Here is a 15,685-nt window from a genome sequence, read left to right on the forward strand (position 1 = left end):
TTTTAGAAAATGGTGCATCGAGATATTTAATATCACGTGTTAAATGAAAATGTCAATTATACAAATGACGATTTCTCAATTCAAAAATGTCCACAGTTTCCGTAGATGCATCTTCGGAAGCACATTTTTATAAAAAAAAAAATAGTGGAACTCTCTTTTCAACCCCTTTCGTAGATACATTTACGGAAGATTTCATGAACTTAATTAATTTGAGATTTTTTCAATTAATTGAAAAATTAATTTGGAATTTTCTCAATTAATTTGTAATTTAATTTGAAGTTTTCTCAATTAATTGGAAAAATCTCACGCTTCCGTATATGCCATGAGCTTAATTAATTTGAGATTTTTCTAATTAATTGGGAAAATCACAAGAATTACAATGTTTTAAGGCTTTGATATATCTACGAAAGAGTTTCGTAAATGCAGCTACCAAATAAAATAACTTTAAACAAAAGAAAAAATTTCCGAAGATGCATTTACAGACAAACTACAACAATTTAGTCAACTCAATAATGCGTAAGAGATTCATGGAGTGAGATGAGAAATTGTCATACAAATAAACAAAACTAAATAAAATTTTATATTGTTAAATAAGGAGATGAAAAGGTTAGTTTTAAAATGGAAGATTAAAATTTAAAAAAATTAAAATAAGGAGGGAAAAAAGCTTTCAAAGCTTTAAGCCTAACTTAACAATGAATATTGAATAGACAAGACATCAAGGGCGTACGAAAACATTATTGGGAGAGAGGTTAGGTAAACCGTACTTTGTTGTCTGGTTGTGCCAAGGAGCAAGCAAAACCTAGTCTGAGACTAAGGTAAACCGAACTTTGTTGTGTGATTGTGTCAAAGACTAAGTGCAAGCACAAGTATCCTTCTCTGAGTTCATCTCACTCACACTGCATCTACTTCTCACTCACACTGCATCTACTTCTTGAGATAAGGTATGATGCTTTTCCATTCTGAAATTGTAAATTACGTTTGTTGAAGTCCTAACTAGGCTCAATATTATTAGCTTTTGTGTTCTCTAAATTATTAGCTTTTGTGTAAGACTAAAATTTGGCATTATTTCCTGAATTTTTATTTTAGTCAAAGTTAAGATCTCTTTTGCTTGGATCTTGTACATGATAAATACTGACATGTTTTTCTGTAATCAAGAATTTAAGTGACAGAAGCATACCATGGATCTTGGACTGAATTGTGTACATTATTTTATTAACAGGTTGTCTTAGATTATGGCAAACTTTATCATGTCCATTATGACTAATCTGGGTAAATATTTGGCGGAACCAACCATTCGCGAAATAAAAGAGAATTTCTTTACCCACCTCTCTATGAGGGTCACCTCCAGCGAAATCCCCCAACACCACTTTTTTGGTGTTTACGGAGATGCATTTCCGAATTTCATGAAAATTCAAAACCGTGATTATTTCGGAAGTTCTTTTCCGAAAATATATCTGCATATACAATTTTCCCTCATTCACTATTTCATTATTTTTTTCTCCAAAACTTCTTCAAACCCTCTCCAAAACTCAATCAATCTCCATCCATTTTCTCGTCTCAAAATCAAGTTTCAAACCGTTGATCACGTAAAAGGAAGCATAGAAAGCTACAATTTGAGGTAAAGATCTCTCATTTCATCCCCTATTTCACTACATTGATTGATGAATTTTCTGCTGAAACCTGCGATGGTTCGAAAGTTCTTTTCCGAAATATGTTACCTAACAAATTTCGGAAATGTACTTCCGAAATAAGCCCTGACAGTTAAAAAAACAGTTTTGGCCAATTTTGCTAATTTTTGCATATGTTAGGTATGGTGCATCCGGACAACATTGTGCACGACGACGTAGTGGCTAAAGCGGAAGTTATGTCGATGATCGATGCGGTTGATGTACAGCAACAATTTACAATTGATCGGAGCTTCGGTAGACGCGAACAATTGATTGATTGGGTTCGTAACGAAGCTAGTAAACTTGGATTTGGAATTGTTATTTTAAGGTCTGACAATGGAAATAGTAGGCGGAAAGCTTTTGTTGTTTTGAATTGCGAACGGGGTGTGAGTTATGTACAATCAAACCGGGTGTTAAAACACGAAGACACGGGATCGAGAAAGTGTGGGTGTCCGTTTAAGTTGCGCGCGACTCGGAGGGTTGTTGATTTGTGGCGTTTAACCGTCATTTGTGGAATTCATAATCATGCCTTGGATCCCAAGTTACACAGGCATCCAATGGCGTGTCGTTTGTCCCGTGAAGAGAAGATTGTGATTTCGAATTTATCGATAGTTAAAGTGGCGCCTCGCAACATACTTGCCGATTTGAAACGGAAGAAACCGGATAACGTTTCAAATATCAAGCAAGTTTACAATGAACGACATAATCTCAAAGTTTTGAAAATGGGCCCTCGGGCGGAAATGCAACAACTTTTGAAACTATTGGGCGATAACAAATATGTGTCAAGCTTCCGAACGTCCGAGGACAAAGTTACGGTGCGTGATATTTTTTGGACTCATCCCAAAAGTATCAAATTATTCAACACATTTCCAACCGTTCTTATCATGGATTCGACGTACAAGACAAACAAATATAGGCTTCCTCTTCTAGAGATAGTGGGTGTGACCTCGACGGATAAGACTTATTCGGTCGGGTTTGCTTTTTTGAATTCGCATCGGGACATGTACGCCCGACTATATGAAAATTAAAAAAATTTTGCGAAACTACGTGATTCACTTGTTCCATTACTTACTGGTATCGCTCCGGTTTCAAAGTGGATGTCATTCCCCGATATAGGTCATCTAATAGCAAGTGCATATGATCGGGTGTGTGTCGATTTGACGAGGTTTGGACTAAGTGAGACTTTTTTTCCACTTCATAGTCGACCGCCATTGGACGCGTCGAGCCGCATCATATGCATCGGGTATCTAAGATCGCGGCATTTTGTCCAAGTGTTTTTCAAACCGGGGTGTCATATTCCGGCTACTTCTTGTCAATGGACGACACATCATTCAAATGAGGCGGAGACTTGGCCGGATCCTTTCGTTTCAAGAATGGCGGAGTTTGAAGAAATGATGAGCCAAGAGCGTGAGCAAAATTGAGAGCGGTCGAAGAACATACTTATTTTGGATTTAGGATCCACCGATTGGTTCGGTGAATTTTAGTTTGTTCCGGACCATTTTTTGTTTGTAAAAACTATTTTTGTATGTATTGTTGTTTATCATGTAAAATCGGACCGATTCAATACATATATAATATAAGTATGTTTTATGTCATCAATCTCTAATTTATGCCTATTTTGAATGCTTTTGGTATTGTTTACACAAAACACTCAGCAATGCTTGAAATGCAAAATTCACCTCTGTTTCTGCATAATTCGGAAATGAACTTCCGAAATATACTTCTCTGCCTCCCATTTTTGGAAGTTCATTTCCGAAAATACCACTGAATGCAGGATAAGGTTTGTTGGGCCATCACTGCTCTAATAAGTCTATAAATATACACACTCTTCTTCATCCCTTTCACACCACAAAACACAAATGACACAAACCTACCCCCACCTAGCATTCGTCTACTTCACCACCGGCTACCTGATGTCGTTCCAATTCCGCTTCTTGCGCGACACGCCGTTTGCGGAGTTGATAACTTCGCTCAACACACTATTGAAATATCCGGAAAATCGAAAGGTTGTGAAGCTCGAGTACCGCTCGCCATCACTTAACGACGACGGAGACATTGAGATCACACCTTTTGAGATCAAGAACGACGAAGATTTAGCGGTTTTGTGGACAACTTTCGACCGATTTTCTTCGAAGGGCCCGATCGAGTTGGACGCGAAACTTCAAAGATCGGGGGACGACGTTATCAGAATGTTGACTCATCCTCACCTACCCGTGTTCAACAATATGTAACTTTAATCTTCATCTGATTAAATAAAGCGAATCGTTGTTGTTTGTTATTTTTCTTCTGTCCAAACCTTATTTCGGAAGTACATTTCCGAATTCTTCCAAGGGGGGTGAATTCGGAGATGAACTTCCGAATACACCAATTTTTTGGAAAACACCTTTATTTCGGAGATGCATTTCCGAAATCAATGTTTTTCATAAAAAAAACATGTTTTCGGAGATACATTTCCGAAAACACCTTTTTTTCAATAAAAGTACGTTTTCGGAAATGTATTTCCGAAACAAGGGGTATTTTGGTAAATACACCAGAGGTGACTAAGAAGGTTAGGAGGTGGGTAAAGAAATTTCTAAATAAAATACCTTCTTTGTGTTGATAATACAATCGATCTTCTTGAGAGTGAAAGAGAGGCGCTGTCGTCTGAAAGAGACTACTTGCAGACTCGTATTGCACAAGCAAAGGAAAGAACTGAAGTAATTGAAAAACCAGTAGAGAAATGGTTGAACGATGTGGAAAATCTCCTTAAAGAGGCGGAGGTTCTTGTACAAAGGACAGAGACAAACCTCATTTGTTTTCAAGGATGGTTTCCAACGTGTAAACGGTATCTTTTGTGCTAGGAAATGGTAAAAAGATAGAGGCAATGGAGAAATTCAAAGGTAAAAGTAATGACATTAATCCATTTTCTCATCTTGCTCCACTACCAGGTATTCAGTATCAGTCATCCAAAGACTTCATTTATTTTGAATCAACAAAAATAGCTTATAGTCAAATCTTGGAAGCACTTGAGGATGATAGCGTCTCTATAATTGGAGTACATGGAGATGGTGGATGTGGAAAAACAGCCCTTGTAACAGAAGTTGGCAAAAAGGCTGAGGAATTGGATATGTTTGATTCCTTGTGAATTGAAAAAAGTTAATAATAATAGTCACACACGGAAAGTGTATAATTACTTTACACATGCAAATAGTAAATTTTGGACACAAAGTACTCCCAAAATGATACAATTTAGTTGTAAAAGTACAATTTAGAATTGCAAGTACAATTTAGTTGCAAAAGCATAATTTAAAACCAAAAGTACAATTTAGTTGCAAAAAGGTTAAAATAGTGTTTTCTGAAACATTTAGTTTTCTTATATTAAAGATAATTTCATTTCTTAATACATGTCAAAGTGTTAAAATGACTTACAATTAAAAAAACTGTAACACCCCGTGTGTGTGTATATATATATATATATATATATATATATATATATATATATATATATATATATATATATATATATATATATATATATATATATATATATATATATATATATATATATATATATATATATATATATATATATATATATTATAAAATAATATGTAGTGATATTATAAATGGTACATAGAAACATACATAAGCGGAAAAGACAAGGAAATAAAATCGTATAAAAATAAACTCTTGTTCGAGATGTATACAATATACTTGTCCATAACACTAAACGCCTTTTAAGACCCTCACTAGCACATCGCAACAGTAACTGTTGGAACTACATTCATAAATGATAGTGTCTTACCACCTAGTAGCTTAAGCTTACTTCGATTCAAGCATATGTAACAATCCATGCTTATCGAATATCGAGCCATACAAGCAACCATCTCTGAACGTTCAGCCAGAACAAACGAGAAGCAAGCATCATTTGATCACATCATAGCATTTATCATATAATGCATTTCCAACATAACACATGTATTAACATACATATCATAACTTGCAAATAAGTGATCATACTTGGCATTGTACAATTTATAACATGTATTTAGAGTCATACGAGACATGTGTATTTCATAGAACTAGTAACATACCCGTGCCTACGCACGGGTACCGCTGTTGGATGGATGATTTACTTTAGAAAGAATATTAATTGTATAAAAAATGTAAAATTGAAACAATAACGTAAAAATAAGTTTAAAAAATTAGTTTATATGACAAATTAAATGAGATGTTACAGGTAAGTATATAAGGTTAGTATAAAGAAAAATTAAAAAGTGTGGAAAATAATACTCTCTCTGGTCCCATTTATAAGAAAAGATTCTCTTTTTAGATACATTGAATAAATAATGTATCTAGACAATATATTGTCCAGATACATTTTTTATTCAATGTATCTAAAAAGAGAATCTTTTCTTATAAATGGGACCAGAGGTAGTAGATTATAGGACAAATAATTGGTGTGGTTAATAGTAATGGATGTAATTCAAATTGAATATAAAACTCATATATAAATAAGAAAAATGTAATTATTGGATAAGTGAATTATATAATATTCTGAATTAAGATTACATGAAATTATTAAGTAATTTAAAAAACGGGATATATATTAAAGATTAATAATAATAAAATACGATGCATAGAAGGTACAATTGCATTAAAATTTAGAACAATTATTTGAGTAAAAATATCACTAAATGTCACAGTTAAGAATTTAGAATAGTATTTTAGATATAAAGATATTTGAAAGAAATATATTAATTAATAATAATAAATAGATAATAGGTAACAACAATGCTGAACAAAAAGAGTAGTTAAACTTTTTACATGAATAATATAGGAAAAAAATTAAATAAAGAAAATGTAACTGCAAGGAAACGAAAAGGTGAAAGATATAGGGAAGTGTTCCATGACATTAGTTACATTTATCGCGAACCATCCATTCAAGTTATTGTTCTTCTTCCTGTAACCATCAACCAAAAATTGTTGGAAAAGTTTCCTTGAGTACAATACTGTTTTAGGTTCATCTGTACGTTCTTGGAGACGAAAACACAGCCAATCCTTGATAGATTGCCTATTCTTCCTTGTAACAGTTGTCTCATCTTGATACTTGTGAAAGATATTATTCCGGTAACGGTCTTCACCGTAGCAAAAAATCAATGGGTATTGATATGAAAGATAACTTGGATTGAACTCATCAATTCTTTGTAATTTACCACTCCGGTATTGGACCACAAGGTCTCTCATTTCACCTGTGTCAACATCTCCAACAATAAGGGCAGCAACCTCCGCAACAGTTGGCATATTATACACACGACCATTGTCATGTCTATCACTGATAAGTTTCAACCTCAATTCGACGTATGTATTGGCCTTAAACATATCACGTGCCATTCTAAACGCTTTAGCAAGAACATTAACTTCATCTAACATACTCTTTAACTTAGCTACAATAGATGTTTCAATAGATGTATTGTCCCTGAAAAACATAATAGCAAACATAGTGTTATTTGTTTAAGCAATCGTATAAACACTTAGGTAAATGTTGGAGTGGAAACCTCATTACTTGAAACAACGCATTCTATTTGTAATCTCGTGGTCAGTGTCGTAAATGTACAATTGGGCATATTGTGGCAGTGCACCCTGTGGTGGTACAAGACTGCCTATTCGGTGACATGTTTGATCGTGTAGGCGCATCGTTGGAGGACCTCCTCCCTTGGGAATGTTGGTGTCAAATTTCATTCCCGGAGATGTAAACGAAAACATTGCATTGTATGTTCTTATATTGGCCTGAAAGTTCTTGCTCTCAGGATCAGTTTTGTGATGAAGTAGCTTTTCTAACAGTAACGGTGGTTGTTTCATGTAGGGTAAAACAATTTTACCGCTCCTGCAACACAATTCGAATTTTGGAACAGTGGTATGTTTTCTCATATTCTTGCGCTCTGCATACCACATGCAAGCTTGGCAAATTAAACATTCCCACACCGGGTCACCAATGTCAGAATAAGCTGCAGAAAAAAACCATTTTTTTCTTATCTAACGGGTAGCAATTTAACCGGATATTATGTCAAGAGAAGTTAAATAGCAACTTACACTGGTTGTGTTGATCACGAATATCATGAGGTTCCATGGAGTCATATGAATCAGAGTTGTGTCCAAATGAGTCGCAATCTTCAGAATCTCCATTGGTATCATCGGAGGAATAATCTGTTCTACTTACATTAGGATTAGGATAAGATACATAATGTGGATTTGTTATATCAGGAGAAGTTTGGGAATTGTTAAGAGCAGCAGGGGTTGTAATGAGTAGTTGTTTTTGGGTGAATTTATGCCGCTTGCCGATGTTTGATGATTAACCTACATGGAACGATGGAGATGTCTCGGCATTGTTGAAACGGTTGAACAGATTCACCCCATTGGCAGCAAGAATTCTTGATCTTTTTTTGTTTTGCAAAATGTCAAAATGCTGTTGAGATGGTAGAGTGTGGGAATCGTTAGATATAGTAGGCTGGAGAGGAAATCTTGTTGCAGTGTCCCTGGAAGAGGCGGCCAAAGTGCCAGCAGTAGGTGTTGATGTTGGTTCGTTTTCTTTTTTATGGCCATGGTTAGAGAGTTTATGTTTTGACAACAAAATCCTCCTCCTTTTTCTTGCAAGAGTTGTAGTGGAATCATTTGCATTAAAGGGGTTACCATCCATTGAAAGTCACTTAGTTGAAATGAAGAAGTTGATTGTATGAAGTGTAGTTTAAACCAACAAATGGATGGACCTTGATTATATTTGAGAACAGAAAAACTCAGACATCTCAATGATTTGAACAAAGGAGGGAACTAATTGTTCCTTAATAAAAATAAAAAGAGAGGGAAACAGGATTACATTTTTTAAAAAGCTGGGAAAATTTCAAATTTGAAATAAGGGCAGATATGAATATTAATATAAAAGAATTCAGAATATCCTCTACATAAGAAAACAAAATAAGGGAAAATTTTTTTAAAAAAAGTAGCACCAGATTATAGGCTGTAGCCGGCTGTACTTTATCATATTTTAGGGAATCATTGTGCAGGTATGAAGCCAAATCGATGGAAGTGTGACATGAAAGGGGGCTACCTTTCTACAAAAGCAAAAAGCAAACCAATTGACTCAAGTAAGTGTCTAATCAATTATTATTTAAATAAGTATGTTGTACTACTTGATACAAAAGTAAAAGTAATTGTAATAGAACATAAATCTCTGTTTCCTCATTTAATATTCCTTATTAAGTTAGAATGTAGCATATATCTCCTGTAGTTTCCTGAATTTTTTAGGCAGGAGTAAAGTAGCTCTTTGTGAGGCTGTTTAAGTACATCATTATATTAGTGAGATACCATATATAAAAGCTATAAAGTTTGGAAATTGGCTGTCTCATTGAAACAAATATATGCAGCACTCATTCATGAAATAGAACAACCAAATAATGCAGTCGAGTAATGCTGTTAAATGATCAGACAGTAGAGTAATACTGAAACCATACGTTACATTGGTTTCACAGTAGTATGATACCGTAACATTCGTTATATTGATCGAACAGTAGTCGAATAATAATGTAATATTACACCAAAATATGTAGTTTCCAAATATAATTCTTACATAAAATGACCCAAAATAATAGGTAGTCGAATAATAATGTAATATTACAACAAAATATGTAGTCTCCAAATAGAATCCTTACATAAAATTACCCAAAATAACAGCAGCCATGAAAATATTTTCAACTATTTTTCAATCTTCACTAATTTCCTAGTGATTCTGGTTGGTTTCTTAAGTTTAGTCGAAGACAAATCTCCTTCACTGTGTGTTGCATGACCTGTAGATTCAATGGATGGATCGGGGCTCTGTCTTTTTGCCGTAGGTGTGACCAGTTCACCGTTCAATTTGGAAGTAATTTCAGGATCCTGCAGTTAAAAATAAGTGAGAATGAAGTAAATTGATGGCGGTAAATAAGTGGCATTTGTATAGGACTAAAAACCACACCGTAACAATGTCGGAATCATCAACAGGAACAGCCTCATCAACACTCTCCTTGATCTAAAAAATAAACGAATAAAAGAAATTCAGAAATAAAACTCGACATGTATTCAACTAAATTAGAAGACAATGTTAGACACAGCGCAAGACAAATGTTACATGGTTCACTGGGGCGGAAAGCTGTTGTGAATTAATTGTAGTTGCATCCACCCATTCAGCTTTTAGTTGATCCACAACAGGTTTATCTTTCACTAACATGATGACCGAGTAATTAGACCAATCTGGTTGCCACTTGAATTTGAAGGCAAGTTCCTGATCCAGGAGCTTGTCAAGTTACAGTGGAAAATCGAGGGGATCAAATATTCCAGCCTACATAAAAATGAAAATATACATTTGGTTGTAATTATATGCAGTAATTATACACCCTTCTTGTACCAGTATGTCATTAAAATCATCAGTGATATTTTAGTTGGTACCTGAAACATTGTTTCGCGCATATGAGCAGCCGAGACTTCTAATAGTTCTTCACTCTCCTTGTCGCACAAAACAAACTTGCATTTTGTACCAGCATGAAGAACACCCACCTCTATTTTATACCTAAGTTTGTAGGCTTAAAAATGTAAGTTCACATTTCACAGATAAAGATGGTGTGAAAATCAGTTGATCAAATAAATTATTGGCGTTTATACCTGAAAATGGCAGTTTCAGTGTCATGTCCCTTGACACACTTGTTGGGAGGTTTATCACTAGTGACTTTATTTGGGCATTCATGGCATGCCTGGTAGTACCAGCCATATTTTGAGGCAACAATTTTTGTAATTGTAGCAACCGTAGCACAAAAAGTAGTCTGAGTTTACAAAAGGGCGGTAAACAGAAAATCAAATATAATAATAGTTATACTATATATGATAAAAAAATAAAAGAAAGATTACTACGTCTTTGAGTTTAACTATTTGCTCAAGAGGAAGAAGAACAACATTAGACAACAATTTTTGGGTAGGTGATTGGCGAGAACTGTATGAGTTTTGCGACCTTCCCTGAGACTGCTGACTGCGAAGGCCCGAGACAGCCACTATAGTATCCTGTGTAAGCCTGAAGACGAAAATAACATTGTCAGAGTTAATTAAGAAGGATGATACAAAGTGCAGGATGTTGTAATAAACCAAGTCAGTACATTTTGGAAAATTGTTTGATTGTCTCCATGTCTTCATTAATAGCCAATTTGGTGACATTGTAAGTGTTGGTAACAGATAGAGGATATTTGCCTGAAAAGACAAAATAAGTTAATAACAATATGTACTTGAAAACATAAAACACACTTTATGAACCGTAGGAACCAGTATGGGAGTAATTTATACCAAAAGCTTCTTTGACTTTTGCATATTGAATCATAATCACAACAGGAATTGCAGTATCGACCTGCTGTTCAACGTAGTTGATAAACTGCACCGCGTACGCCTCCTATAACGTAACCGTTATAGTGTTGTTGCTACAGAAATGCACATTTAAACTACGATATCAGTAAACATATAAGATATAAAGGGCTACCATTAACATGTATGAAAGGTAACAAACAAACTTTAAACCTCAAGTCGCGAATGACAAAGTTGACCTGTTGCTTTTTACTTCCAACCTGGACCTGCGTGTACCCAATTTCACCAACCACTCCGATAACATCTGTACAAGTCATTGGGAAAACGTGCATAAGGTTAAACCAAATATGAGATGCAGAGTTCTACATAGAAGATCAGATTGTCCCAAAACGTAAATAGAGTTTTACCTAAAAGTTGATCTTTATTCCATTTCCCAGTTAAAATATCAAGAAAAGGAGTGAGTCTGCAAGCCTTTTCCTGAATCTGATGCACATTTCTATCCCCAACTTTTGTCCCACCAGTAAATTTAAGGAGGTACTTGTGAGCAGAAGGTTTGACCAGCAGATCATTCAGCTGAACTTGGAAGTTTGCAATAGTGTAAGTATCATTAACAACAAACAGCGAATCAAAATTCTGCCTATAAACGGGAGGTACGATAACATGGATATCACTTCCCTATCAAAAACAAAAGAAACAAAATCCATCAATATCAAATAAACCATAAGAATGTTGTCTACAGGAAGCGATAAAAAACACCAAAAATACACTCTTTAACACCTCCATGCAACCAAATATAAACCTATTAAAACAAAGACACACGGTTTCCACGAAACAAAAGAGGAATACAAAATATTCGTCATTAACACCTCCCAACAACCCAATCTTAACCTTCCAAAACCAATGATACTGTATTAAAATATAGCAACTCACAAACAGTTTATACGAAAACAACAAAAAATAATGGCTTTTCGTAAAAATGTTGAAACTAACCTCAGAATCATAAACAACCATATCAAAATGTTCCTTGTTGTTAGAGATGACACTCCATTTGTGATGTATTTTAACAGCAATTTTCCAAAGTTCCTTTTCATCGTTAACATCAGAGATTTTTTCCAACGGTCGTGCCATTTTCTTGGCTCAACTCAGGGTTCAAACAATGGCTACAGTTTCGGTCGCAGAAGAAGTTTTTCAATGGTTTTTAGGGTTTGAAAGGTAGAGGTTGAGAGAACAGTGAGTGACAGAAGAGGAAGAGGGAGAAAGTCTCCAAGATTGCATATGGGATTGTGATTGGAAAGCAACATTGGGAGTAAGGAAAACATGAAAAAGGGTACAGATTGTCTTTAGATGAGCAATTAGCCTTACCCAGTTCGGTTAGATCAGAAACAATAGGACAAATAGTACACAAGTTGACCAATAGAAAGAGCAACATAAGAAACTAATAGTTAGATCAAAGCCAAAGTCAGAATTTAGTCACAAAAAGTATTATTTGGACACATTTTAACCCTCAAAATAATAGGTGGCATTTTTTAACCAAAGGGCAACTTGGTATTTACCAGGTACTTGTATTTTCTTATTTTATAGATTCATCAACAAAATACATTACACTAAGTACACATAAAAGAAAGGCATACAAGTGGTCATATCACCACCCAATCTTCTACTCCAAATTAAGTGTAAAGGCATATAACTCATTTATAGATAGGTAGGAGATCTCGCTGAGATTTTGTAATCTCACCCCAATCCTCTTAATATTTTCATGAATAGGTTAGAAGTAGAAGAATTGCTAGATGGTTTGCATTGAAGACCGTGGACGGGTTGATTGCAGGAAGACCTCATTAAATGTTATCTTTCCGCTGTGCCATGCTATAGACAAGCCAATTGTATACATTTAGTCTGAAACTTGAATTGTGTATGATTTTTAATTCTTGCCTTTTTCAGTTTTTGTATGTTTCTATGTACCATTTATAGTATCGCTACATATTAATCTAGACGTATATATACGAGATGTTACAGTTGCATTTATAACATCGCTACATATTATTCTAGACTTATATATACGGGATGTTACAGTGAACATCACCAACAAATAATGTCAAAAGCAATAACTAAATTTTTAGTAAAAAATATTTTCACAAGATTTGTCTTACCTAGAGCAATAATCAGTGATCATGGATCTCACTTTTGTAAAAAATTGAGGAACTAATGTACAAATATGATGTGAATTGTGAAACACAAAGTTTTCACAACCTACCATCAATAATGTTGTAGCCAATCCGAATTATTCAATAGAGATAAAGAGAATTCTTGAAAAATAGAAAACTCTTATAGAAAAAATTGGTGAAAGTGCCATATGGAATTCCTCCTATATGCTAATTTTTATATAAAAGCATGTCATTTTTCTTTTCAGTTGCAACATAGAGCATTTTTGGCTACTAAGAAACTAAATTTTAATATGAGCTAGAGGAGCATAACATGTGTGTGAAGATATAAGAATGATGAGCATTGTCGTGACACAATTTATCATCAATAATTTTGCATGGTTTCATGGTTTCAAGGAAGTATGAATGGGTTTAATGAGAAAATATGCATAAAAAAATCTTTGATAAGGGATCACTTTTGGATATTTATCCATAATATAAGAAAATTAATGGTAGTGAAAAAGTTAAAAATATTTTTATTTGATTTTTTGCCACCACATTAAAATTGTAGTTTTTTTGATCTTTACACCATAAAATTCTTAATTTTATTATTAAAATAATAAAACTCTTATATTTTATCAAACTTATCAAATCTCTCTCCATTCTCTATTATTTTTCTCTTTCATCACTTTCTCACTTCTTTCTTCCAAAAAAAAAATCTATTATTGATATTTTTTTATATACGAAAAATGGTATTTATGATCGAAATATTTTTTAATCAAAAGTAATTTAAGGAATTTTTTTTTCAAAATATCTATTATTGATCTAAATATTTTTGTATACGAAAATTTAATATTGATCCAAATATTTTTGTAAATGATACCTAAATAAAAATAATATTTGTATATGAAAAAAATATATTATTTACAAAAAATAGTATTTATGATCCAAATGTTTTTTATTCGAAAATGATATACGGTAAAAAATCTACTATTAATCTAAATATTTTTATATACAAAATTTACTATTGATCCAAATATTTTTGTAAATCATACCTAAACAAAAATGAAGTTTGTATATGGGAAAAAAAATCTATTATTGATCTAAATATTTTTATATACGAAAAATGTTATTTATGATCCAAATATTTTTTATTCAAAAATGGAATTGGCCAAAAAATCTATTATTGATCTAAATATTTTTATATACGAAAATTTGATATTGATCCAAATATTTTTGTAAATGATACCTAAGCAAAAATATCTATTTTTTACGAAAATTGGTATTTATGATCCAAATATTTTTATCCCAAAATGGTATACGGGAAAATAATCTCCTATTGATCTAAATATTTTTAGGCTTAAATACACTTTTCGTCCCTGTAAGTTAGCGTGTTTTTGATTTTCATCCCTGTAAGTTATTTTTTTGGGTTTTAGTCCTTATATTTCAGTTTCGCATTCGTTTTAATCCCTAAAATCAAAATCCGCAGGAAATTTCATAAGAAAATCCGCAGGTAACCTGCAGATTTTCCTGCGGATTTTGGCTTTAGGGACTAAACCTCAAGCAAAAAGTAAGATATAGGGACTAAAACCCAAAAAAATAACTTATAGGGACGAAAATCAAAAACACGCTAACTTACAGGGACGAAAAAGTGTATTTAAGCCATATTTTTATATACGAAACTTACCATTGATCCAAATATTTTTGTAAATGAATACTAAATAAAAATGAGGTTTGTATACGGGAAAAAAATCTATTATTGATTTAAATATTTTTTTATACGAAAATTTAATATTGATCCAAATATTTTTGTAAATGATACCTAAAAAACAATAATATTTGTATTATTATTTACGAAAAATGTTATTTATGATCCAAATGTTTTTTATTCAAAAATGGTATACGGGGAAAATCTACCATTGATGTAAAGATTTTTATGTACGAAATTTACTATTGATCCAAATATTTTTGTAAATGATACGTAAACAAAAATGAAGTCTGTATACGAGAAAAAATCTATTATTGACCTAAATATTTTTATATACGAGAAATGGTATTTATGATCAAATACTTTTGATCCAAAAATGGTATACGGGAAAAAATATACTATTGATCTAAATATTTTAATATACGAAAATTTAATATTGATCCAAATATATTGAAACATTGGGTAATATGTGTATTTAATGGTTGGTAATGAGAAACATATTTTTGGTTGCAAATGTGGATTTGGGGTTGTAAAGAAATTGATTTTCGTAACTAGAATTGGCAAAAAACTGCTATTCCACAGGGTGTACCCAGGTACTAGCTTTTGCCTAGTTTTTTAGTAACCCGTTCCACCTGTAGGGACAGAACTTTGTAAATTTTCAAAAATTTATAACTTTCGAACCTTAACTTCGTTTGGGGAATCGTTCGAGGTGTTAGAAAGCTAGAGAAATATTCTTTTCAATAAAAATGGTTTTGTTGGTAGTAGGTGATTTAATCACTATATGGTTAAATAAAGGCTTAATACCCTTTTTGGTCTCG

General features: G+C 33.2%; 1 protein-coding gene across 3 annotated transcripts; it reads left to right on the forward strand.

Moving 5' to 3' along the window:
* Positions 1-788: 788 nt before the first annotated feature.
* LOC131656591 (protein FAR1-RELATED SEQUENCE 5-like) lies at positions 789-13,026 on the forward strand. 3 transcript variants are annotated; one of them, XR_009300179.1, is made up of 3 exons: positions 789-941; positions 8,708-8,788; positions 12,786-13,026. XR_009300179.1 is itself a non-coding variant. In XM_058926273.1 (3 exons), exon 3 carries the CDS (start codon positions 1,811-1,813, stop codon positions 2,693-2,695), a length of 885 nt encoding a protein of 294 aa, XP_058782256.1. In that variant the 5' UTR covers positions 789-941; positions 1,220-1,618; positions 1,809-1,810; the 3' UTR covers positions 2,696-5,093. The 3 variants fall into 3 exon arrangements, 2 of the variants coding, with proteins under 2 accessions (XP_058782256.1, XP_058782255.1); XM_058926273.1 differs by lacking the exons at positions 8,708-8,788; positions 12,786-13,026 and adding exons at positions 1,220-1,618; positions 1,809-5,093; XM_058926272.1 differs by lacking the exons at positions 8,708-8,788; positions 12,786-13,026 and adding an exon at positions 1,220-5,093.
* The last annotated feature ends 2,659 nt before the right edge of the window (positions 13,027-15,685 follow it).

This window comes from Vicia villosa, linkage group LG3 (genome assembly GCF_029867415.1).
Source record: "Vicia villosa cultivar HV-30 ecotype Madison, WI linkage group LG3, Vvil1.0, whole genome shotgun sequence".
Taxonomy (NCBI): domain Eukaryota; kingdom Viridiplantae; phylum Streptophyta; class Magnoliopsida; order Fabales; family Fabaceae; genus Vicia; species Vicia villosa.